Source organism: Bos javanicus, chromosome 9 (genome assembly GCF_032452875.1).
Source record: "Bos javanicus breed banteng chromosome 9, ARS-OSU_banteng_1.0, whole genome shotgun sequence".
NCBI lineage: Eukaryota > Metazoa > Chordata > Mammalia > Artiodactyla > Bovidae > Bos > Bos javanicus.
The window spans coordinates 23341559-23368102 of record NC_083876.1 but is presented as its reverse complement, the minus strand read 5'-3'; the positions used below and the strand labels follow the sequence as shown (position 1 = coordinate 23368102).

Sequence of the window (26544 nt, the reverse complement as noted above, 5' to 3'; positions counted from 1 at the left end):
AACTGAACTACGTGAAACTGACAAGTTGTTTCAGATCCATATATTTATTATCCATTTGTTTATCTGAAATTGATTGAGGCACTCCTCCATCCTGACTTTGAATTAGGTGCTATCGTACAAATATGAGTAGCATAGTGCCTGTCTTTCAGAAGCACCTAGATCTCTGGGTAAAATGGCTGTTAAACAGAAATAGTGAAGAATAGGAAGTTCATGATAGAACTTCATGATGATGTGAGAGAACACTGGAGGACATCTCTCTAACCCAGAGAGAAAGAGGAAAGCTTTCTTCAAGGGGATTCACCATTTAGCTATAGGCAAGGGGCATTTATGCATGCATGTGTAATTTAACTGGTAGCTAAATGTGTTGAATTGCTGTCTAATTTTCATACTCTGTAGATTCCTTCTTTTAAAAATTGGCGTATAGTTGCTTTACAGTGTTGTGTTCATTTCTGCTGTACAGCTAAGTGAATCAGCTATATGTATACATATATTCCCTCTTTTTTGGATTTCCTTCCCATTTACCCTATAGGTCACCACTCTATAGATTGTTCTGCTTCCTCAAAGAGTTAAGAAATCAAATTAAGTCATCATAGACAATTATTTTGTAATCCTGATCTTTTGGTTCACTTTGTGAGCGATTACTTTACATATTATCATAGGCATACTTAGAGGGTTGTCTGAAACATACACACACACACGTGCGCATATATTTGTTGTTGTTGTCCAGTCACTAAGTCATACCTGACTCTTTGTGAACCCATGAACTGCAGCACGCGAGGCTTCCCTGTCTTTCACTGTCTCCCTGAGTTTGCTGAAACTCATGTCCATTGAGTCAGTGATGCCATCCAACCATCTCATCCTCTGTCACCCCCCTCTCCTCCTTCCTGCAATCTTTCCCAGCTTCAGGGTCTTCCAGTGAATCGGCTCTTGGCATCAGGTGGTCAAAGTATTGGAGCTGCAGCATCAGTCCTTTCAGTGAAGTGCAGATATCCATGTGATCACTAGAGACTCTTCTGGCGATAGGTATTATGCATTTGGTTTGGATTATTCATACACATTTTGAACCAGGATCTTAGACTTAGTTTTATCCTTTGTGTATGTTGGTAGTTTCAATAGTTTACTAAGAATTACCAGTCTGCTTATGTAACAGGAACTTTTTGCCACTATGAAAAATGTGAAATTTACCTTAAAACTTCTTTGAGAACAACAGCACTCCATCCTGCTGAAAGGATTTTGAAACTTTATTAATGTTAGTGTTGATATTGATGGTTAACAACTTCTCAGCCTTTATAAGGAATATATAAAATTCTGACTTTTAAGTAAGAAATACTTAAGCTAATTAAACCTCTCATCTATATTTTCAAAATTCATTTGCTGTCTTAATAGAGGTGTTCTTTCTTTTTTAAAATTAAGCAAACATCACTTAAACTACAATATGGTTTACTTGCTCATATCCTGTAATGCCTAGATGAAATAAGTTGGGGGTGTTGTATGATTGATATTTTCTTTTAAGTTTTAGAGTATCTCAGGTCAAGTATATTTTAAGTATAATTTTATAATCATTACTTATATAAGTTTGAAAATGAAAGCGTTAGTCGCTCAGTCGTAGCGGACTCTTTGTGACCCCCATGGATTGTAGCCCATCAGTTTCCACTGTCCATGGGATTCTCCAGGCAAGAATACTGGAGTGGGTTGCCATTCCCTTCTGTGGGGGATCTTCCTGACTCAGGGATTCAACCCCGGTCTCCTGCATTGCAGGCAGATTCTTACCTTCTGAGCCACCAGGGAAGCCTGAATTACTCTATACTCAGTTCAGTTCAGTCGCTCAGTTGTGTCTGACTCTTTGCAACCCCATGGACTGCAGCACGCCAGGCCTCCCTGCCCATCACCAACTCCCGGAGTTTACTCAAACTCATGTCCTTTGAGTCAGTGTTGCCATCCAAACATCTTTGTCATCTGTCATCCCCTTCTCCTCCAGCCTTCAATATTTCCCAGCATCAGGGTCTTTTGCAATGAGTTGGTTCTTCCCATCAGGTGGCCAAAGTATTGGAGTTTCAACTTCAGCATCAGTCCTTCCAATGAGTATTCAGGACTGATTTCTTTTAGGACGGACTGGTTGGATTTCCTTGCAGTCCAAGGGACTCTCAAGAGTCTTCTCCAACACCACAGTTCAAAAGCATCAATTCTTTGATGCTCAGCTTTCTTTATAGTCCAATGCTCACATCCATACATAACTGCTGGAAAAACCATAGCTTTGACTAGATGGACCTTTGTTGGTAAAGTAATGTCTCTGCTTTTTAATATGCCGTCTAGGTTGGTCATAACTTTTCTTCCAAGGAGCAAGTGTGTTTTAATTTCATGGCTGCAGCCACTGTCTGCAGTGATTTTGAAGCCCAAAAAAATAAAGTCTGTCACTGTTTCCCCATCTATTTCCCATGAAGTGATGGGACCGGATGCCATTATCTTCGTTTTCTGAATGTTGAGCTTTAAGCCAACTTTTTCACTCTCCTCTTTCACTTTCATCAACAGGTTTTTTTAGTTCCCCTTCACTTTCTGCCATCAGGGTGGTGTCATCTGCATATCTGAGGTTATTGATATTTCTCCTGGCAATCTTGATTCCAGCTTGTGCTTCATCCAGCCTTAATATGATTATGGCTGCAAACATTAAAGTTAATGAATTCTGTTGTCATAATGAATTCTCACATGTGTATAGATTGTCTTCAAGAAATTTGTGATTTAGACAGTGTTTGCCTTTTTGCCATCCAGCTTGATTATTTTTAGTCATTATCTAGAAAAAAGAAGACAAACTACTGAAGTTCACTGGAAACAATAAAGATTGTTATCATGGAATGTAGATCTTATTTGTTCTGTTCTTGTGGTAATAGTTTCTAATACATTACTCAGGACAAAGTTTCTTTCTCAGTTATGTTTGCTCTGTGCAAACATGGTTTCCAATATGTCTTTTGTTATGCCAGGAATTTTGTTTTCATTTCTGCTTGGTAGTCTCAGTTTTCTCAAGAAGATATACATAAATTAATTATTAGTGTCCAGAAGAATAGTTGTGCTGTTTGCTGCCCTCAGAAGTGAAACCACATACCATTCTGATGTCTAGGGATTTAGTCCAAAAGGTTTTTTTAAGAAGTAAGGCAAGTAATAGAAAAGAAGAAAACCAGGCTTGAATGTCGAGTGTTAGAGAATGCTTTTAGGGAATTAGAATTATAAATGGTCTGGAAACCTAATATATGTATAGCTAAGCTTTTGAACTACATGAAAAAGACTCAATAGAAGTCATTTGAAAGTTAGAACCTGCATCTGTACCTTGGACACACTGTCCTTTCTTGGCCCTGCAGGAGAACCCTAAGCTTAAAATTCTTTGAAGCAGATATGTTATCTCATTTTTCTAATAAGAATATATTAAAGGTAGTGTGTCACTGTCAGGTTTTGGGCATGACTGATCTGTGTATCAGTTTCTCCAAAATATATCTCTATTAATATGTCTCTGTTATAGTTTGAAACAATGAAATAGAGAGCAGGGATTATTACATTGTCCAATATTCAACTTACTGTTTTTCTGAATACTTTCTGGGGAGCTCCTGTTCGGTAGGAATCACACTGATGTGTCATTCTTAAAACTGCCATATATATTTAAAAAATTTTTCAGGGATTTTAAGATTTAAGTTTACATATTCATTGTTTTTTCTGTTTAAATGTATTTGGCTACGTCGAGCGTTGTGGCGTGTGGAATCTTCTTGCATCATACAGCATCTTTCGTTGCAGAGCATGAACTCTCTAGTTGTGGTGCGGGCTCAGCAGTTGCTGTATGTGGGCTCAGTTGCCCCACAGCATCGTGGAATCTTAGTTCTTTGACCAGGGATTGAACTCACGTCCCTGCATTGGAAGGCCGATTCTTACCCACTGGACCACCAGGGAAGTACCAATATTCATTGATTTAAAAAAAAAATTCATAAAGAGTAGTGGTAGCTCAGCTGGTAAAGATCACCTGCAATGCAGGAGACCCTGGTTCAATTCCTGGGTGGGAATGATTGCCCTCAAAATGGGATAGGCTATCCATTCCAGTATTCATGGGCTTCCCTGGTGGCTCAGACGGTAAAAAATCTGTCTGCCATGCGGAAGACCTGAGTTCGATCCCTGGGTTGGGAAGATCCCCTGTTGAAGGGCACAGCAACCCACTCCAGTATTCTTGCCTGGAGAATCCTCATGGACAGAGGAGCCTGGTGGGCTGCAGTGCATGGGGTCACGAAGAGTCTGACGTGACCAAGCGACTGAGCACGGTGCATAGCAGTACGATGTGAGCCCAGTCATAGCACTTGAACTTAGCCCAGTGTTCCAGATTCCCAAGTCGTAGTGTTTTTTTTTTGTTGTTTTCTTTTTTTAAATTAAATTAAATTTTTTTAACTTTACAATATTGTATTGGTTTTGCCATATATCAACATGCATCCACCACGGGTATACACGTGTTCCCCATCCTGAACCCTCCTTCCTCCTCCCTCCCCGTACCATCCCTCTGGGTCGTCCCAGTGCACCAGCCCCAAGCATCCAGGAGAATGGCATTGAAACATGTATAATATCATATATGAAACGAGTCGCCAGTCCAGGTTCGATGTTTTTGTTTTCTTCAGAGTTGAATTGGCACTTCAGTGTATCTTGGAAAATTTGGCTAACAGTGTATGGAAGTTTGTAGTTATTAAACATCAAAGAATATCAGGAGATACCCAGATGGCATTTTTGTTTACATGGCATAAGGCATGCCAGAACTGTTAGACTGAGGAATTGTTTCAGACCAGACATTGGAAAATTCATGTAAAAAGACTGGCTAATTTCACCAATACATAAGTTAGTGCCTTGTAAAGCGAAAGAACAAGACTATGTCAGTACTTCTAATCGCCTTATTCTCAGAATATTAGTATTTTGATTACTGTTTTTGCAGGCAGATTTTCAAGGGCATAACATTCAGAAGTTTGCTGCTGCTTCAGATACATTTATATGTTTTTGAGACTTTAACTTCAGCCCAGCATTTTTTTCCCCTATTTTTAACTTACAAGTTTTATTTCAAGCTAAAGAAAAGTCTGTTGAGGCTTCTTTTACAAATACATTACTGTATATAATTTTGCTTCAACTTTAGGAGTTATTTCCTGACATTTTACTTTGTATCTTTATTAAAAGTTGTATCTTTAGCAGGTGAACTATGTCTTCTATTCTGTGTAGATTCCTTTTTCTCAAAAACATCCCTTTCTGGTTACTTTAAATTTAAAATATAATTTTACCAAGCTTATATTATACAGAGTGAAGTAAGCCAGAAAGAAAAACACCAATACAGTATATTAACGCATATATATGGAATTTAGAAAGATGGTAATGATAACCCTGTATGCGAGACAGCAAAAGAGACACAGATGTATAGAACAGTCTTTTGGACTCTGTGGGAGAGGGTGAGGGTGGGATGATTTGGGAGAATGGCATTGAAACATGTATAATATCATATGTGAAACGAATCACCAGACCGGGTTTGATGCATGGTACAGGATGCTCGGGGCTGGTGCACTGGGATGACCCAGAGGGATGGTACAGGGAGGGAGCTGGGAGGGGGTTCAGGATGGGGAAAACGTGTACACCGTGGTGGATGCATGTTGATGTATGGCAAAACCCATACAATATTGTAAAGTAATTAGCCTCCAATTAAAATAAATAAATTTATATTAAAAAAGGACAAAAAAATAATTTTACCAGGCTAATCAGTATCCTGAGCAGCCGTTTTAATGCTTTCAAATTTTGAATGTAAGTCTGTAAAATTTTTAAAACTTTCTGTTTTGTTTATGTAGCACATTGTGCACGTGTGCTCAGTTGCTTCAGTCGTGTCCGACTCTTTGCGACCCTGTGGACTCTGGCCCGCCAGGCTCCTCTGTCCATGGGATTCTCCAAGCAAGAACACTGGAGTGGGTTGCCATGCCCTCCTCCAGGGGATCTTCCTGACCCAGGGATCCATGTAGCACATTACTGAGGTCTAATTAGGTCGGTTAGTATTCTGAGCACTAGGGATAAAGTAATGGGAAAAAAGAGATAAAATTCCCGGACCTCATGGAGTTTGCATCCTTGTGGAAACACAAAGCACAAATAAAAAAGAAATTGGCATGGAAAGGTTCCAGCAACGCCATAGGGTCCCCTGGTATGGACTGGGATCCAGGCAGAGGACAGAGAGGATGGCTGGTCTGCTGTGCTGCAGGCAGCCAGGAGCAGGGGCACTAGACTGGATAGGCAGTGGTGGGGGGCGGGGAGGGGGGGGTGTCCTCTCAGCGGGGGACCATCCTCCTACTGTCCACGTGCATTAGACTCTGAAGGATCCATGACCAGCCATGTAACACTGGGGGCTTTTGCACTGAAGGGAATGGCTGCTAGTGGAGCAAAACACCTTGGAAATGGGCACCAGCTGTGTGGATAGCACGTGGAGCAAAGCCAGGCGTGGTCATGGTAGGGCCAGACCCAGAGTGGGCTCAATCTAATCAAACAAGCCTCTTGGGCTTCAGTATCTGGAGCAAGAGACCTTTCCAGGGAGACTCCTCATCCCAATGCTTCCAGGTTCATGACTCCTGGGGTTTCTCTGCTTTACTTGCCTCATACTATAACCCGGCCTGTCTCTTAGGTCCATTCTGCATTTTTGTATCCATTCATCAGTTCTATTTGGTTTGCTTGTTTTTGAGCCTCATAGTTTGTAATACTGCTGTTTTGTACAGTCAGTGTTCATGTAAACTGATCATGTAGATATAATAGTAAGGCTCCAGTGGGCTTACTGGGTGAGACTGGAAAGGCTTTAGAGAGGAGGTGGCATTCGAGGTACGGCTTGGAAGGAGAGAAGCAGGGAAGACTTTCTTGTCCATGGTATCCTGGAAGGATAAAGGAGTGCGGTGTGTCCAGGCAGTAGGGAGAAATTTTGTATAACTAGAAGTGTATAAAAGAAGGAGATAGTTTGGGAGAGGAGTGTTGGAAAAGTTGCCTTGAAATCATAGATACAGTGTCTCCAACCTATTTTGTATGTATTGGTTTGGCCAAAGAGTTGGTTCACCTTTTTGTGTGCGATGTGACAGAAAAACCCAAACAAACGTTTTTCGCCAGCCCAATAGAAACACAGTATGTCATAGGCGACCTCCTCATGTTCCTCATTTTAAAATCTCTTAAAATAACTGCTATTCATTTTTCCATTTAATGATTCCAGTACTGACAATTACATCTTCTTTCACTTGCATGTCTTCAGATAATCTCCTCCTATGCATCACCTGATTTTATCCTAACAATATCTAAGCGACACGAATCTGAAAATGCTATCCTAATATTGAAAAGTGAGGAAACTGAGGTGTGGAGAGACCCCATGATTTTCTCACAGTCACATGGCTGTGCTTGAATGGATGCCAGATCTGATTTTCAATTCCATATACTTACTGATCTCACTGGTGTGTAGATAAGCATTTTGTCCTTTTCCCCCTCAAATTATTGCATTTTTCTTTTCTCTATAGGACTTGGCTTTTACCCTGGAAGAGAGGCAGCAACTGAACATTCATGGCCTGTTGCCACCCTCCTTCATCAGTCAGGATGTCCAGGTCCTTCGAGTACTTAAGAATTTTGAGCGTCTGAACTCTGATTTTGACAGGTAACATGTTCCCGAAGGTGATTTTTTTATGTTTCTCTGAGGCAGCTGTCTAGTTTATGTCTTATTAGATGAGCAAGTTTAAATATTTAGTGCTTTAGAAAGAGTAGTCAGCTTTGAGGAAGATTTGCCTGTAAATACAGTAATGTTTGTAAAAGAATTTATCCTGTGTAGGAACATCTGAAGAAGATAAAATTTTCTTTTCTAAACTGTATCCACAGAGAAATGACTTTTTTCTCCTGTGACAGAGTTGTTGCTCTCAAGGTCAGTTACGGGGAGATGCCATTCCAGACTAGGTGAAAGTGGCTTTGAGTCAGACCTCAAGTACATTTTAGGTGAAAGTGCACTGTTCAGGTTTCCAAGTGTGGCTCCAACACTGTTCAGAGTTTAGGTCACTTACTTTGTCTGCAATCCAGTTTCCATGTTTATACAAGGGTGAAGGTAACATTGTTCCCTGCCTTTGGAATTAGCCAGCTGAAGCTGAAATCCCAGCTGTATCTCACGAGCATTGGATCGCTGAGTAAACCGTTACAGCCACTGCCATGACCACTGCATGTGTCTCACTGTTTTCTTTGGACTCTTTTTGTATTAAAATGTTGCATGCGTGCATGCTAAGTGGTTTCAGCTGTGTCTGATTCTGTAACACTGTGGACTGTAGATCACCAGCCTCCTCTGTCCATGGGATTCTTCAGGCAAGAATAGTGGAATGGATTGCCATTTCTCCTCCAGGGGATTTTCCCGACCCAGGGATAGAACCTGCATCTCCTATGGCTGCTGCATTGCAGGTGGATTCATTACCACTTGAGCCACTAGGAAAGCCCCTTAAGGTGTTAAACCCACCTAAACCTCAGTTTTTCCATCTCTGGGTTGAAGAGAATAATAGTTACTTGAAAATGTTATTGTGAAGGTTAGAAGAGAGAGCTAACCCAGTATCTAGTAAGTCTTCATAATAGGGTTCTCCAGAGATATAGAACCAACAGGATGTATATGTGTGATTATATACATAATGAGAGGGGGAGGGGTTTATTGATTGATTACTTGATTTTGATTGTTAAGAATGAGCTCAAGTGGAGGCTTGGTCAGTCCTAAATCTGCAGGTAGACTGGCCAGCTGGAGCCCTGGGGAAGAATCTGATTCAAGTTCAAAGGCTTAAACTATTTTTTTGTTGAGGAGTTAGAGGGAAGGCCAGTCTTTGTTCCATTAAGGTTTTTAAATGATTGGATGAGGCCCACCAACATTATGGAGGGTACTCTGCTTTATTCAGAATACACCAATTTAGATGTGAGTCTCATCCAAAAACTACCTTCACAGAAAAGTCCAAAATAGTGGACCAGATATCTGGATACTGTGTCCCAGCCATGTTGACACATAAAATTAACCTCTCCTTTTCAACTTGGAAGCCATGACTTTCTCCTTAAACTAAACTTAATCTCTGCATAAAGACAATAAAAAGGTCATACTTGAGCCTAACATGATAGAACTAGCCCAGGAAAAACTGAAAACATGCTAACACTTTAACCTAAAAGAGAATGTAAAATCCTAAGGATATGTTTACTTTTCTCCTTGATATCTTTTAACTTTAATACTATGATGTAAAGTTAACAATACATTTGACCCTTGAATCACACAGATTTGAATTATATGGGTCCGCCTATATGTGGATTTTTCTCAATAAATGCATCCTACAGTACTTACACAATCCATAGTTGATTGAATCTCTGAATGGGAACTACACTTGTAGAGGGCCAACTGTAAGGTATACCTGGATTTTTTGACTGTGTTAGGGTTGGCACCCTTAACCATCACATTGTTCAAAGCGTTCAGCTCAGTTCAGTCGCTCAGTCGTGTCTGTTCAGTTCAGTTTAGGTGCTCAGTCGTGTCCGACTCTTTGCGACCCCATGAACTGCAGCACGCCAGGCCTCCCTGTCCATCACCAACTCCTGGAGTTCACCCAAACCCATGTCCATTGAGTCGGTGATGCCATACAACCATCTCATCCTCTGTCGTCCCCTTCTCCTCCTGCCCTCAATCTTTCCCAGCATCAGGGTCCTTTCAAATGAGCCAGCTCTCCGCATCAGGTGGCCAAAGTATTGGAGTTTCAGCTTCAACATCAGTCCCTCCAGGACTGATCTCCTTTAGCATAGACTGGTTGGATCTCCTTGCAGTCCAAGGAACTCTCAAGAGTCTTCTCCAACACCCAGTTCAAAAGCATCAATTTTTCAGTGCTCAGCTTTCTTTATAGTCCAACTCTCACGTCCATACATGACTACTGGAAAAACCATAGCCTTGACTAGACGGACTTTTGTTGGCAAACTGTATTCAAGTACTATGATATACAGTCAGTGCATCTTATGTAACATGATAAAGGGATAAAAGAGGGAAAAATTATATTTGTTTATGTATCTTTGCATATGTATTATACATATTTATATATGCACAGATATATATGTATTTACGTATACACAAATGTATTCATAACATAGTAAGGAAGAAATACTCATAATAATTGCACTCCTCATTTCTATAGCTGGTCGTATTATCACAGCTGATATTTATAACTGTCTTCTTCCCCTACCCATTTCACATTTCCCTTGCTTTCAGCAAGTACTTCAGCCAGTCTTGATTCTTCCCCTGGTAGCCAAATTTTTAATTCTGAAGGGTCTGGCTCATTAGTAGTCCTATCGGAATTCGGTATTGTAGTTTTCCATTGACTTTAATTGTGGGGACCCCCTAAGGGATCTCTTGTATTCCAGACATCCTTTTCCTTACCTCCATTATTGAGTGGTAGTCCAGTTTCCCTTTGGAGTCAGGATCGGTCACCCCCACCAGCACAGTAACTTACTTCTTTGCCTGTTGATTCAGAGGCATGTGGTACCCAGAGTGGTCAGTGGCGGTCTTAACTTCCAGTTCATTGGAATCATTGTCTCCCAGTAAGACATTCTTCCCTTTGGAATGAACACTTTGGGGCCAGCGGAGCATAAGATCTCAGGGACAGGAAGCAGGAATTGATAGTGGATCACTTGGGGGCTTCCCAGGTGGCTCAGTAGTAAAGAATCTGCCTGCCAGGCCGGAGTTGTAGGTTTGATCTCTGGGTCAGGAAGATCTCCTGGAGGAAGGAATGTGGCTGTCGCCCCCTCCAGTCCATAGGGTTGCAAAGAGTCAGACACGACTGAAATGACTAAGCACACATGCATAGTTGGGAATGACAGCGATGGTGCCACTTCTGTTTCGACCCCCCTTGATTCTGGGACCTGTGAATGCTGGCTGTGGGAGAAATAGAACCATATATTGGGCTCTGATTCAGAGCAGGTATAGCCTCCCAGAGAACCTTGCCCAGCTTTGCGACATGTTGCCCCCTAGCTGGTACTGTAACTGAATCTTCAGAAGGCCATTCCAGCATTCTGTTAAGCCAGCTGCTTTAGGATGTTGGGCAACATGTAAGATCAGTGGGTTCGATTAGCAGGACCCATTGCCTCACTTCATTTTCCCTGACGTGAGTTCCTTGGTCAGAAGCCATGCTGGGTAGAGTACCATGATGTTGAATGAGGCATCTTGTAAGTCCCTGGAGGGTAGTGTTGACAGGAGCATTGTATGCAGGGAAGGCAAGTCTTCATACAGAGTGAAGGTCTATTCCAGTAAGAGCCAATGCTGTTCCTTCCATGGTAGAACTTGTCCAATGTAATCAACTTGCCACCAGGGAGTTTGCTGATGACCACATGGGACAGTGCGTATCAGGGGCTCAGTGTCAGTCTCTGCTGCTGGCAGTTTGGGCCCTCAGCAGTGTCTGTGGCCAGGTCGGCCTTGAGGGTGGAAGTTCATGTTGCTGAGCTCATGGGTACCCTTTATCCCTGCCATGACCACTTCTTTTATGAGCCTGAAGGTGGTAATGGGCTTCCCAGGTGGCACAGTGGTAAAGAATCGGTCTGCCAAGCAGAAGGTGTGGGTTTGGTCCCTGGGGTCAGGAAGATCTCCTGGAGGAGGAAATGGCAACCCACTCCAGTATTCTTGGCCTGGAGAATTCCACTGACAGAGGAGTCCGTTGGGCTATAGTCCATGTGGTCGCAGTCAGCCATGACTGAAGAGCACCCCTCCACACACACACAGGTGGTAATGGGTCAGCTGAGGAAAGGCTGACTCAGTTATTCATCCATGTGTATTTGCTTCTTAAACTTTACCATCCCTTCCATGTGTTTCTAAAGTCCTTCCTTTATTCTCTTTCATTTTTACTTTACATTCTTTTCCTGGGCCATTGTATCACTTGCCTCCTCAGAGCTAGTGACTTCGTAGTTTTATCGCAGAATGTTCCTCAAATACTGAGCATCAACTTAGTGTCAGGTGCTCTTTTCAATACTGGGATTAGAAGCAATGATCTCTGCCCTCATGAAACTTAGGTAAATTATTTTTGAAAAGTAGTAAATGGTAAAATAATGAATGAATTATTTAATATGCTAGAAAGTGACAAATGCTTATGAAAAAAAGAGAAGATGGAGTGTGGTAAGAGGGACTGAGAATGCGAGGGGGTGGGTAGGGTCACTTTTCATTGTTTAGTTCCATGGTCAGGATGGACTTCAGTGAGAAGGTGGGTTATGAGTGAGTAATGAAAGGCAGTGAGACAGTTAGCCATGAGGAGACTGAGGAGCAGTGTTCTTTTAGCTGGCACATTCAGGGACCAACAGGGAGACGTGTGTCTGGAGCAGGATGAGTGAGTAGGAGAACAGTAGGTCAGGAGAATAAGTTAGGTCATGGAGGATAGATTGTTAAAGATGGATTATGGAGGCCATAGTTGTAAGGCTTTTGCTGTTTCTCTGAGTGAAAGAGGGGCTCATTCAAGGTTTTGAACAGAAGGTCAGCATGATCTGAGCTATATTTCTAGAAAACTTTGCAATGTTGAGAATAGAATATAAGAGTATTTAGGAGACTTACAGGCAAAAGATGATGGTGATTTAGATCCTGGATGGTAGCAATGAAGGTGTGTAGATTTAGATAGATCTTGAAGCAAAATCACTGCAGATGGTGACTGCAGCCATGAAATTAAAAGACGCTTACTCCTTGGAAGAAAAGTTTTGACCAAACTAGACAGCATATTAAGAATTCTGCAGAGACATTACTTTGCTGACAAAAGCCCGTCTAGTCAAGGCTATGGTTTTTCCAGTAGTCATGTATGGATGTGAGAGTTGGACTATAAAGAAAGCTGAGTGCCGAAGAGTTGATGCTTTTGAACTGTGGTGTTGGAGAAGATGCTTGAGAGTCCCTTGGACTGCAAGGAGATCCATCCAGTCCATCCTGAAGGAAATCAGTCCTGAATATTCATTGGAAGAACTAATGTTGAAGCTGAAACTCCAAAACTTTGGCCACCTGATGCAAACAGCTGACTCATTTGAAAAGACCCTGATTCTGGGAAAGATTGAAGGTGGGAAGAGAAGGGGACAGCAGAGGATGAGATGGTTGGATGGCATCACCGACTCAATGGGCATGAGTTTGAGTAAACTCCAGGAGTTTTGATGGACAGGGAGGCCTGGCGTGCTGCAGTCCATGGGGTCACAAAGAGTCAGACATGACTGAGTGACTGAACTGAACTGAACTGAAGCAAAGCTAGTTGTAAAGAATATGTCTGCCCGTGCAGGAGATATAAAAGAGGTTCGATCTGTGGGTTGGGAAGATCCCATGGAGGAGGGCATGGCAACCCACTCCAGTATTCTTGCCTGGAGAATCCCAGGGACAGGATCCTGGAGGGCCACAGTCCATGGGGTCACAAAGAGTTGGACATGACTGAAGCAACTTAGCACTGAAGCAAAGCCAGCATAACCTCGTAATGTAATAGAGATAAGTGTTAGAAAGCCTCTAGAGCCCAGGAGAAAACAGCAAAGAAAGAAAAAAAGGAATGATCAGTGAAAAGGGAAAATCGAGAGAATCTGGTGACCTGGAATTCAGGTAAAGAGAGTGTATGGAGCTGTAGGGAAAACCACTTGTGTCAAGTGTCCTAAAAAGTGTTGACTTAGCGATGATGATTTCCACATGGCTAGATCAGGGTTAGCATCATCTTTTAAAAGTCATCATTTTCTTCCCAGTTGTTAGTGTTGGGAGTTGAAATAACATCTATTTGCCACGGATTAGAATCCTTGTGTCTCTGACTCCAAATTCTATGCATTTTCAACTATTTCAGAGAATGAGAATCAATCCAAAAAGGCTGGTAGGACTATTAAGGACAGTTTTGCAAGATTATTCCAAGTTGTACCAAACAGTTTAAGTTTTATTGTATAAACCACTGAAGATTACAAGTAATATGATAAGGTTGATATTTTAAAAGATAATTCTGGTTCAGAAATGCCTCTAGAAAGAAAAAGACCTCTTGATCTAAATAATTAGAAAAGCCCCTTAAACTTTCTTACCTTAGTAATTTTTAGGGTCATTGTTAACATTCCGTAGTTATTTTCTGCTTGTCATTTTTCTTGGCTCTTCAGTACTGCAAATTAAATGATGAAGTCTTTGTATTTAGTTAGTTAAGTTACTGTTTAAACTTTATCTATAGTGGTATTTTTCATTTGTCTTTAATTTTAAAATAGGGATACCTGGAGAAGGAAATGGCAACCCACTCCAATATTCTTGCCTGGAGAATCCTATAGACAGAGAAGGCTGGTGGACTATGCTTCATGGGGTCACAAGGAGTTGGACAAGACTAAGTGACTAACACTAACAAATAACCCATAGGTGAAAGAAGAAACCAGAAAGAAAAAGTTTAACTGAAGGAATTGAAAATACAAAATTTAAAAATTCGTGTAATGAAGCTAAGGCAGTGCTTTGACTGAGATTTATAGAATTAAATGCTTATGTTAATAAAATAGGTATCAAATCAATGATCTACGCTTCTATTTTAAGAAACTAGACAAACAAAAACAAATCCAAAGTGAACAGTAAAAAGGAAGTGCCAAAGATTGGAGTTGAAATCAAATAAATAGAAAGCAGAAAATTTAATAGAGAAAAATCACTGAAACCTAAATATATTTTCCAGGAGATTAAAATTCTTTTGTGGACTCCCTTGCTCATAAAATAAAGTCTAAACTCTTTAACTGGAAAAAAAAAATAGGGATAAAGTCATTTAAATATTAAATAAAACTGTGCTGTTTCAGCCCTGATTTTAGTGTTTGAATGACACCAGCTCAGGTTATTGTTCTTTATTTTTTTAGATGATTAGGAATATTTCTTTATTTTTTTAAACTGCAACCTGATCCAATTTTTATTTTATTATTATTTTGGCTACACTGGGTCTTTGCTGTGGGGCTAGGGCTCTTCATTGTTGCGCACAGACTTTCTCTACTTGTGGTATGCAGGCTTCTCTAGTGAAGCACGTACTCTAAAGCATGAGGACTCTCTAGTTGCAGCGTGTGAGCTTAGTTGGCCCATGGCATGTGGGATCTTAGTTCCCTGACCAGGGATCAAACCCATGTCCTCTGCATTGGAAGATGGGTTCTTAACTACTAGACCACCAGGGAAGTCCCAGGAATATTTCTAAAGTCTTTTTTGATCAGATGTTTTCTATGTGACCTAAAAATTACTGTATGTGTTCAGTAGCTGAGTCGTGTCCAATTCTTTGCTACCCCATGGACTGCAGCACACCAGGCTTCCCTGTCCTTCACCATCTCCCGGAGTTTGCTCAAATTCTTATCCATTGAGTCGGTGATGCTGTTTAACCATCTCATCCTCAGCCGCCCCCTTCTCCTTTTGTGTTCAGTTTTTCCCAGCATCAGGGTCTTTTCCAATTAGTTGGCTCTTTGCATGAGGTACTCGAAGTTTTGGAGCTTCAGCATCAGTCCTTCCAGTGAATATTCAGGGTTGATTTCCTTTAGCATTGACTGGTTTGATCTCCTTGCAGTCCAGGAGACTCTAGAGTCTTCCTCAGCATCAGTTCTTCAGCACTCAGCCTTCTTTATGGTCCAACTCTCACATCTGTACACGACTACTGGAAAAATCATAGCTTTGCCTATGTGGACCTTTGTTGGCAAAGTGATGTCTTTGCTTTTTAATACTTTGTCCAGGTTTGCCATAGCTTTCCTTCCAAAGGGCAAACATCTTTTAATTTCATGGCCACAGTCACCACCCACAGTGATTTTGGAGCCTAAGAAAATAAAATCTGTCACTGCTTCCACTTTTTCCCCTTCTGTTTGCCATGAAGTCATGGGACCAGATGCCATGATCTTCGTTTTTTGAATGTTGAGTTTTAAGCCAGCATTTTCACTCTCTTCTTTCACCCTCATCAAGAGGCTCTTTAGTGTCTCATTTTCTGCAATTAGAGTGGCATTATCTGCATATCTGAGGTTGTTATTTCTCCTGCAGATTTTGATTATAGCTTGTAATTAATCCAGCCCAGCATTTCACATGATGTACTCTGCATATAAGTTAAATAAGTAGGGTGACAATTTACAGCTTTGTTGTACTCCTTTCCAGTTTTGAACCAGTGTATATGTTGTTGCAAACATTTAGTTTTATAAACAGCTATTTTATGACTGTGTTGGAATGTAGATCTAATTATGTCCCATTTCCACAGGTATCTTCTCTTAATGGATCTTCAAGATAGAAACGAAAAGCTCTTCTATAAAGTGCTGATGTCTGACATTGAGAAATTCATGCCTATCGTTTATACTCCCACTGTGGGTCTAGCTTGCCAACAATATAGTTTAGCATTTCGGAAGCCAAGGTATGTAAAGTTTTATTTTACAGTTTGTGTCTTCATTTATTTTTTGTCAAGTTTTTGCTACAATTAAAAAAATTATGTAATGAGATAGAAGTTCAGAAAAATCTACAACTTCATTTGGGCCCCTGGTGGCTCAGACGGTAAAGAATCTGCCTGCAGTGCGGGAGACCTGGGTTCGATCCCTGAGTTGAGACGATCCCATGGAGGAGAGCATGGCAACCAGTTACAGCATCCTTGCGTGGAGAATCCCCGTGGATAGAGGAACGTGGTGGACTAAAGAACATTAAATATAAATGTATATATGACATTTTAAAATACAGTGTTTCATTCCTAGATTTAAGATCATGGGGAAGTTATTTTTTATAAACCAATTTGTATTTCCTTTTACAGATACTAAATGAACATTTTTTGGGTAAAAAAGGTAGTTGATCATAACTAAGTTTGTCTTTGAGATAGTAATTGCCTCTATTATGTGTACATTTTGTAACTTAAAGATTTTAGATTTTCCTGAAAATAAGGAGTATTGTTATTTAGTCGCTAAATTGTGTGCGACTTCTGTGATGCAGTGGACTGTAGCTCATCAGGCTCCTCTATCCATGGGATTTGTGGGTTGCCATTTCCTTCTCCAGCAGATCTTCCTGACCAAGGGATTGAACCCAAGTCTCCTGAATTGGCAGGCGGGTTCTTTACCACTGACCCACCATAGAAGCCCAAGGAGTATATTATTTCCTAAATTCAGAGTTGGCATTAAACAGGCCCTTTTGTTGATTTCCTTTAAGTGAAATTGTAACCATCTTTAAAGATATGTAAAATATAAAATGTAGTTTTTTAAAACCATGGCTTTATCACATTACTTTAAATACTTTTGCAGCAAGGAACAATTGAAATAAATATTAATGCTTTTAACAGCAGCAACAACAAAAGCTCAAGTTGAATATTTATGTGCTGCTTATAGTTCTGAATTTAAAATAAGAAGAAATGTTTATAAGTTTCTATCACAAATATAAAAGCCTACTGTAAGTTCTGTCATTGAAAGGAATGTTTCAGAGGTAAGATCTGAAAGTTAGTAGATTTCACAAAGGTGTATTGATGTAGTGGTAATATTTTGCACATTTGTGCCAATTGCCTTTTTTATAAAGAAAATAATTAGCCACATTATCCCTTATATAAAGAGAATAATCAATTGTAGATGGTCTGTTTAATTTCCTTAATAGCACATATCTGTATTGCATTTATATAATGGCTATGTTAACAGAGAATTTTTTTTTCATAGAAAAACAAGAGTTAGAATTTAGCTGGTAACTGTATGATGATGAATAATTCTTTTTTGAGTATATAAATATTTTATTTTTAAATTAAGCAATGCTGCTGCTGCTGCTGCTAAGTCACTTCAGTCGTGTCTGACTCTGTGCGACCCCATAGACGGCAGCCCATCAGGCTCCACCATCCCTGGGATTCTCCAGGCAAGAATACTGGAGCAGGTTGCCATTTCCTTCTCCAATGCATGAAAGTGAAAAGTGAAAGTGAAGTCGCTCAGTAGTGTCCGACTCTTAGCGACCCCATGGACTGCAGCCTACCAGGCTCCATCCATGGGATTTTCCAGGCAAGAGTACTGGGTGGGGTGCCATTGCCTTCTCCAAATTAAGCAATACATGTTCATTATTGAAAAATGAGAAAATACAAATATACAAAAGAAGTATTTTAAGAATACCTAGTTTCATGATAACAAAAAAACTCGATGCAATACTGTTTTCCTTATAGAAAGGATCATCTATATAAACTGTTGTTTACCTATCAGGTTATAGGTAGGTAAGTAGATAGATAAATAGGAGGGGAGAGGGAGAGGCAGAGATGGGGTGAGATGTAGCACAGCATTTGTATCAAAATGCTCACACGTATTAATTTTAGGTGACGTATTCATGGTATTCTATCAGATTTTATGCAGTATTTCAAATTATTTTTTAATTTTTTTATTGAACAATAATTGCTTTACAGAATTTTTTTTTTTCTGTCAAGCCTCAACCTGAATCAGCCATAGGTATACATATATCCCCTCCCTTTTGAACCTCCCCCCGTCTCCCTCCCCACCCCACCCCTATAGGTTGATACAGAGCCTCTGTTTGAGTTTCTTAGCCATATTTCTTAGCCAAGTTCCCATTGGCTATCTTGCATATGGTAATGTAAGTTTCCATGTTACTCTTCCCATGTGTCTCACCCTCTCCTCCCCTCTCCCCATGTCCATAAGTCTATTCTCTATGTCTGCTTGTCCATTGCTGCCCTATAAGTAAATTCTTGAAGACCATTTTTATAGATTCTGTATATATGGATTAGAATACAATGTTTATCTTTCTCTTTCTGACTTATTTCACTCTGTATAATAGGTTCTAGGGTCATCCACCTCATCAGAACTGACTCAAATGCATTTCTTTTTATGGCTGAGTAATATTCCTTCATGTATATGTACCACAACTTCTTTATCCATTCATTTGTTGATGGATATCTAGGTTGCTTCCATGTTCTAGCTATTGTAAATTGTGCTGCAACGAACAATGGGATACACGTGTCTTTTTCAATTTTGGTTTCCTCAGGGTAGATGCCTAAGGAGTGGGATTGCTGGGTCATATGGTAGTTTTATTCCTAGTTTTTAAAGGAATCTTCATACTGTCTTCCATAGTGGCTGTATCAATTTACATTCCCACCAACAGTGTTAGAGTGTTCCCTTTTCTCCACACCCTGTCCAGCATTTATTGTTTGTAGACTTTTTGATGATCACCGTTCTGATTGGTGTGAGGTGATATCTCATTGTAGTTTTGATTTGCATTTCTCTAATAATGAGAGATGTTGAGCATCTTTTCATGTGTTTGTTAGCCATCTGTATGTCTTCTTTGGAGAAACGTCTGTTTAGGTATTTTTCCCACTTTAGTATTGGGTTGTTTGTTTTCCTGATATTGAGTTGTGTGAGCTGCCTATATATTTTGGAAATTAATCCTTTGTCAGTTGTTTCATTTGCTATTAGTTTCTCCCATTCTGAGGGTTGTCTTTCCACCTTGCTTATAGTTTCCTTTGCTGTGCAAAAGCTTTTAAGTTTAATCAGGTCCCACTTGTTTACTTTTGGTTATATTTCCATTACTCTAGTAGGTGGGTCATCAGAGAAGGCAATGGCAACTCACTCCAGTACTCTTGCCTGGAAAATCCCATGGATGGAGGAGCCTGGTGGGCTGCAGTCCATGGGGTCGCTAAGAGTCAGACACGACTGACCGACTTCACTTTCACTTTTCACTTTTATGTATTGGAGAAGGAAATAGCAACCCACTCCAGTGTTCTTGCCTTGAGAATCCCAGGGATGGGGGAGCCTGGTTTGCTGTCATCTATGGGATCGCACAGAGTCGGACATGACTGAAGTGACTTAGCAGCAGCAGCAGCAGCAGGAGGTGGGTCGTAGAGGATCTTGCTTTGATTTATGTCATCGAGTGTTCTATGTTTTCCTCTAAGAGTTTTATAGTTTCTGGTCTTACATTTAGGTCTTTGATCCATTTTGAGTTTATCTTTGTGTATGGTGTTAGGAAATGCCCTAATTTCATTCTTTTACATGTAGCTGTCCAGTTTCCCTAGCACCTTTATTGAAGAGGCTGTCTTTGCCCCATTGTATCTTCTTGCTTCGTTTGTCAAATATAAGGTACCCATAGGTGCATGTGTTGATTTCTGGGCTTTCTATGTTGTTCCATTGGTCTATGTTTCTGTTTTTGTGCCAATACCATACTGTCTTGATGACTGCAGCTTTGTAGTATATTCTGAAGTCAGGCAGATTGATTCCTCCAACACCATTCTTCTTTCTCAAGATTGCTTTGGCTATTTGGGGTCATTTGTGCTTCCAGAGTTGACTCATTGGAAAAGACTCTGATGCTGGGAGGGATTGGGGGCAGGAGGAGAAGGGGACGACAGAGGATGAGATTGCTGGATGGCATCACTGACTCGATGGACGTGAGTCTCAGTGCACTCCGGGAGTTGGTGATGGACAGGGAGGCCTGGCGTGCTGTGATTCATGGGGTCGCAAAGAGTCGGACATGACTGAGCGACTGAACTGAACTGAACTGTGCTTCCATATGAATTGTGAAATTCTTTGTTCTAGTTCTGTGAAAAATGTCATTGGTAATTTGATAGGGATCGGGTTAAATCTGTAGATTGCTGATTCTTCCTACCCAGGAACATGGAATATCTCTCCATCTGTTTATGTCATCTTTGATTTCTTTCATTCAGTTCAGTCGCTCAGTCATGTCTGACTCTTTGCAACCCCATGAACTGCAGCATGCCAGGCCTCACTGTCCATCACCAACTCCCGGAGTCCACCCAAACCCATGTCCATTGAGTTGATGATGCCATCTAACCATCTCATCCTCTGTCGTCTCCTTCTCCTCCTGCCCTCAATCTTTCCCAGCATCAGAGTCTTTTCCAATGAGTCAGCTCTTTGGATCAGGTAGTCAAAATATTGGAGTTTCAGCCTCAACATCAGTCCTTCCAGTGAACACCCAGGACTGATCTCCTTTAACATGGACTGGTTGGATTTCCTTGCAGTCCAAGGGACTCTCAAGAGTCTTCTCCAACACCACAGTTCAAAAGCATTAATTCTTCGGCACTCAGCTTTCTTTATAGTCCAACTCTCACCTCCATACATGACCACTAGAAAAACCATAGCCTTGACTAGATGAACCCTTGTTGGCAAAGTAATGTCCCTGCTTTAATATGCTGTCTAGGTTGATTGTAGCTTTCCTTCCAAGGAGCAAGCATCTTTTTATTTCATTGCTGCAGTCACCATCTGCAGTGATTTTGGAGCCCAGAAAAATAAAGTCAACCGCTGTTTCCCCATCTATTTCCCATGAAGTGATGGGACCGGATGCCATGATTTTAGTTTTCTGAATGTTGAGCTTTAAGCCAACTTTTTCACTCTCCTCTTTCACTTTCATCAAGAGGCTCTTTAGTTCTTTTTCACTTTCTGCCATAAGGGTGGTGTCATCTGCATATCTGAGGTTATTGATATTTCTTCCGGAAATCTTGATTCCAGCTTGTGCTTCATCAAGCCCAGTGTTTCTCATGATGTACTCTGCATCTAAGTTAAATAAGCAGGGTGACAATATACATCCTTGATGTACTCCTTTTCCTATTTGGAACCAGTCCGTTGTTCTTTTATTAGTGTCTTATAATTTTCTGTGTACAGTTCTTTTGTCTCTTTAGGTAAGTTTATTCCTAGATATTTAATTCTTCTTGTTGCAGTGGTGAATGGGATTGATTCCTTAATTTCCTCTTTTGAGTTTTGATTGTTAGTATAGAGAAATACAAGTGATTTCTGTGTATTGATGTATCCTGCAACTTTGCTAAATTCACTGATTAGCTCTAGTAATTTTCTGATACTGTCTTTAGGGTTTTCTATGTAGCGTATCATGTCATCTGCAAACAGTGAGAGCTTTGCTGCTGCTTTTCTGATCTGGATTCCTTTTATTTCTTTTTCTTCTCTGATTGCTGCTGCTAGGACTTCCAGAACTATGTTGAGACACCCTTTTCTTGTTCCTGATCTTAGGGGGAATGCTTTGTGTTTTTCACCATTGAGAATAATGTTTGCTGTATGCTTAAAATGTATGACTTCCCTGGTGGCTCAAAGGGTAAAGTGTCCGCTTGCAATGCAGGAGACCCAGGTTCGATCCCTGGTTTGGGAAGATCCCCTGGAGAAGGAAATGGCAACCCACTGCAGTACTCTTGCCTTCAAAATCCCATAGACAGAGGAGCCTGGTAGGCTACAGTCCATGGGGTCCTAAAGAGTCAGACATGACTGAGCAACTTCATTTTCTTTTCTATCGTATGTGGCCTTTACTATGTTGAGGTAGGTTCCTTCTATGCCCATTTTTTCAAGAGTTTTAATCATACATGGGTGCTGAATTTTGTCAAAGGCTTTTTCTGCGTCTGCTGAGATCATATGGTTTTTAACTTTTAATTTGTTAATATGGTGTATCACATTGATTGATTTGCATATAGTGAAGCATCCTTGCATCCCTGGAATAAACCCAACTTGACATTGGTGTATGAGCTTTTTGATGTGTTGCTGAATTCTGTTTCTTAAAATTTTGTTGAGGATTTTTGCATCTGTGTTCATCAGTGATACTGGCCTGTAGTTTTCTTTTTTGTGTGTTGTCTTTGCTTTTGGTATCAGGGTGACGGTGGCCTCTTAGAATGAGTTTAGATGTGTTCCTTCCTCTGCCATTTTTTGAAAGAGTTTTAGAAGGCTAGGCATTAGCTCTTCTGTGAATGTTAGATAGAATTCTCCTGTAAAGGCATCTGGTCCTGGGCTTTTGTTTTTTTGGCAGATTTTGGTCAGAGCTTCAGTTTCAGTGCTTTTAATTGGGTTGTTCATAATTTCTGTTTCTTCCTGGTTCTGTCTTGGAAGATTGAACTTTTCTAAGAGTCTGTCTGTTTCTTCTTCCAGGTTCTCCATATATTTGTTCATGATAGTCTCTTATAATCCTTTGTATTTCTGCATTGTCTGTTGTAACCTCTCCTTTTTCATTTCTAATTTTGTTGATTTGATTCTTCTTTTTTTCTTAATAAGTCTCGCTAAAGGTTTGTCGATTTTGTTTATCTTCTCAAAGAACCAACTTTTAGTTTTATTAATCTTTACTATTGTTTCTTTCATTTCTTTTTCATTTATTTCTGGTCAGATCTTTATGATTTCTTTCCTTCTACTAATTTTGGGGGTTTTTGGTTCTTTTTTTTCCATTTGGTTTAGGTGTAAAGTTAGGTTGTCTATTCAATGGTTTTCTTGTTTCTTGAGGTGGGATTGTATTGTTATAAACTTCCCTCTTAGGACTGCTTGCTGCATCCCATGGGTTTTGAGTTGTCATGTTTTCATTGTCATTTGTTTCTAGAAATTTTTTGATTGCCCTTTTGACTTCTTCAGTAACCTGTTGGTTATTGAGAAACACATTGTTTAATCTCCATGTATTCGTGTTTCCTACAGTTTTTTCTTGTAATTGATATCTAGTCTCATAGCATTGTGGTTGGAGAAGATGCTTGATACAATTTAACTTTGTTACATTTACTGAGATTTGATTTTTGACCCAAAATGTGGTCTATTCTGGAGAATGTTCCATTTAAACTTGAGAAGAAGGTGTATTCTTCTGCATTGGGGTGGAATGTCCTGAAGATAACAATGAGATGCATCTCATCTAATATATCACTTAAGACTTGTGTTTCCTTATTAGTTTTCTGTTTTGATGATCTGTCCATTGGTGTGAGTGGGGTGTTAAACGTCTCCTACTATTATTGTGCTACTGTCAGTTTTTGCTTTTGTCTGTTAATGTTTGTCTTATGTATTGAGGTGCTTCTATGTTGGGTGCATTGATATTTACAATTATTATGTCTTCCTCTTGGATTGATCCCTTGATCATTATGTAGTGTCCTTCCTATCTCTTGTAATCTTCTTTATTTTAAGGTTTATTTTGTCTAATATGAGTATTGTTACTCCAGCTTTCTTTTGCTTCCTATTTGCATGGAATATATTTTTCCATCCTCTAATTTGCAGGCTATATGTGTCTTGAGGTCTGAAGTCGGTTTCTTGTAGATGTCATATATGTGGGTCTTGTTTTTGTATCCATTCAGCCAGTCTGTGTCTTTTTGTTGGAGCATTTAATCCATTTACATTTAAAGTAATACGTATTCTGATTGCCATTTTCTTAATTGTTTGGGGTTGATTTTGTAGATCTTTTTTCTTCTCTTGTATTTCTTGAGTATATAAGTCCCTTTAACATTTGTTGTAAAGCTGATTTGGTGGTACTGAATTCTCTTAACTTTTGCTTGTCTGAAAAACTTTATTTCTCCATAAATTTTCAATGAGATCCTTCCTGGGTACAGTCACCTTGGTTGTAAATGTTTCCCTTTCAGTACTTTAAATATATCCTGCCATTCCCTTCTGGCCTGCAGAGTTTCTGCTGGGAGATCAGGGTTTACATGTATGGGGTTTCCCTTGTATGTTACTTGTTGCTTTTCCCTTGCTGCATTTAATATTCTTTCTTTGTGTTTAGTCTTTATTAGTTGATTAGTATGTGTCTTGGCATGTTTATCCTGTATGGAACTCTTTGCACCTCTTGGACTTTATTGGCTGTTTCCTTTTCCATGTTGGGTAAGTTTTCAACTATACTCTCTTCAAAAATTTTCTTATATCCTTTCTTTCTCTCTTCTTCTTCTGGGACCCCTAATATTTGAATGTTGATGTGTTTGATATTGTCCCAGAAGTCTCTTAGACTATCCTCAGTTCTTTTCATTCTTTTTACTTTATTCTGCTCTTCAGAAGTTATTTCCACCACTTTATCTTCCAGCTCACTGTTTCGTTCTTCTGCTTCAGTTATTCTGCTGTTGATTCCTTCTTAGAGTATTTTTAATTTCAGTAATTGTGTTGTTTGTCTCTGTATGTTTATTCTTTAATTCTTCTAGGTCTTTGTTAATTGATTCTTAACATTTTCTGTGTTCAAGGTTTTTGATCATCTTTATTATCATTATACGGAATTATTTTTCAGATAGTTTGCCTATCTCCTTTTCATTTATTTGGACTTCTGTATTTCTAGTTTGTTCCTTCATTTGTGTAGTATTTCTCTGCCTTTTCATAATTTTTTTTTAACTTACTGTGTCTGAGGTCTCCTTTTCCCAGGCTTCAAGGTTGAATTCTTTCTTCCTTTTGGTTTCTCCCCTCCTAAGGTTTGTCCAGTGGTTTGTGTAAGCTTCATATAATATAGGGTGAGATTTATGCTGAGTTTTTATTTGTTTGCTTGTTTTTCCTCTAATGGACAAGACTGAGTGAGGTGGTAATCATGTCTGCTGGTGACTGGGTTTGTATTTTTGTTTTGTTTGTCGTTTAGATGAGGTGTCCTGCACAGGGTGCTACTGGTGGTTGGGTGATGCTGGCTCTTGTATTCAAGTGGTTTCCCGTGTGTTAGTTCTCACTAGTCGATACTCCCTAGCAGTAGTTCTCTGGTAGTGTAGGGTCTTGGAGTCAGTGCTCCCTCTCCAAAGGCTCAGGGCTTGATCTCGAGTTTTGTGTGGTTCTGTATGTTCTTTTCCCCTGGTCAGGTACTCTTGTCTGCTCTCAGCTGGTGTTCTGTATGCACTTCTGTGTCTGAAGGTGTATTCCTGATGTATCTGTGGAGAGAGAGGTACCCCATATCCATCTACTCCTCCGCAATCTTGTTCTCCTTTTTTTTTTTTTCCCATTTGTGCTTTCTAGTTTCACTGGCTCATAAGGTGGCCGGTCCCAGAGGTCTCCCAGCTGGTGCTTCAGATCCGAGTCTGTATTGCAAAGTCAGAATTTGAAATGTAAAAGAACACTTTACTAACAGAAAGTAAACTTCCCACAATTATTTGTAAATGATCACTTTATGGCAGTTTTCTGTCATGTGGATCTTTAATGTGTATATTTTGTTAAATTTTTGATGATTTTTGACGATATTTTTATTGAGATAATATTTGAAATGTTTCAGGTAAATAATGGAACAGTTGATTTGACATTTAGATACATTACAAAATGATCACCACAGTAAGTTGTCTAGTAACTGCCCCTACACAAAGTTATTACAGTGTTATTGACTATCTTCCTTATGCTGTATATTGTATCCCTGTAACTTAACTGAAAATTTGTAGCTCTTAATCTTCTTCACCTTTTTTGTCCAATTCCCCACCCTGCCCACCTGTGATAACCATCTGTTTGTTCTTTGTATGTATGAGTCTGTTTTCTTTCTGTTTATTTTGTTTTTTAGATTCAACGTATTAGTGACATCATATAGTATTTGTGGTATTTGTCTTTCTCTTGACTTATTTCACTTAACGTGATACCCTGGATCCTCCCAGTTGTTCCAAATAGCAAGATTTAATCCTTTTTATGAGTAATATTCCATTGTGTGTGTGTGTGTGTGTATGTTTGTGTGTGTGTGTGTGTGTGTGTGTATATGACCATAGTGTGGTGTCAGTCAGTCAGTCATGTCTGACTCTTGGCGACTCCATGGACTGTAGCCCACCAGGATCCTCTGTCCATGAGATTTCCCAGGCAAGAATACTGGAGTGGGTTGCCATTCCCTTCTCCAGGGGATCTTCCCAACACAGGGATCGAAATCTGGGTCTTCCCCAATGCAGGCAAATTCTTTCCCATCTGAGCCACAGGGGAAGT

At 40.0% G+C, this 26544-nt stretch overlaps 1 protein-coding gene across 2 annotated transcripts in view; it reads left to right on the top strand.

Moving 5' to 3' along the window:
• Positions 1-26544, top strand: part of ME1 (malic enzyme 1) — a 214090-nt gene that overhangs the window by 19037 nt on the left and 168509 nt on the right. For both annotated transcript variants that reach the window (XM_061427308.1, XM_061427309.1), the window contains exons 2-3: positions 7527-7660; positions 16200-16349. In XM_061427308.1, the coding sequence (XP_061283292.1) occupies positions 7527-7660; positions 16200-16349 (284 nt within the window). The remainder of the gene's footprint in view (positions 1-7526; positions 7661-16199; positions 16350-26544) is intronic.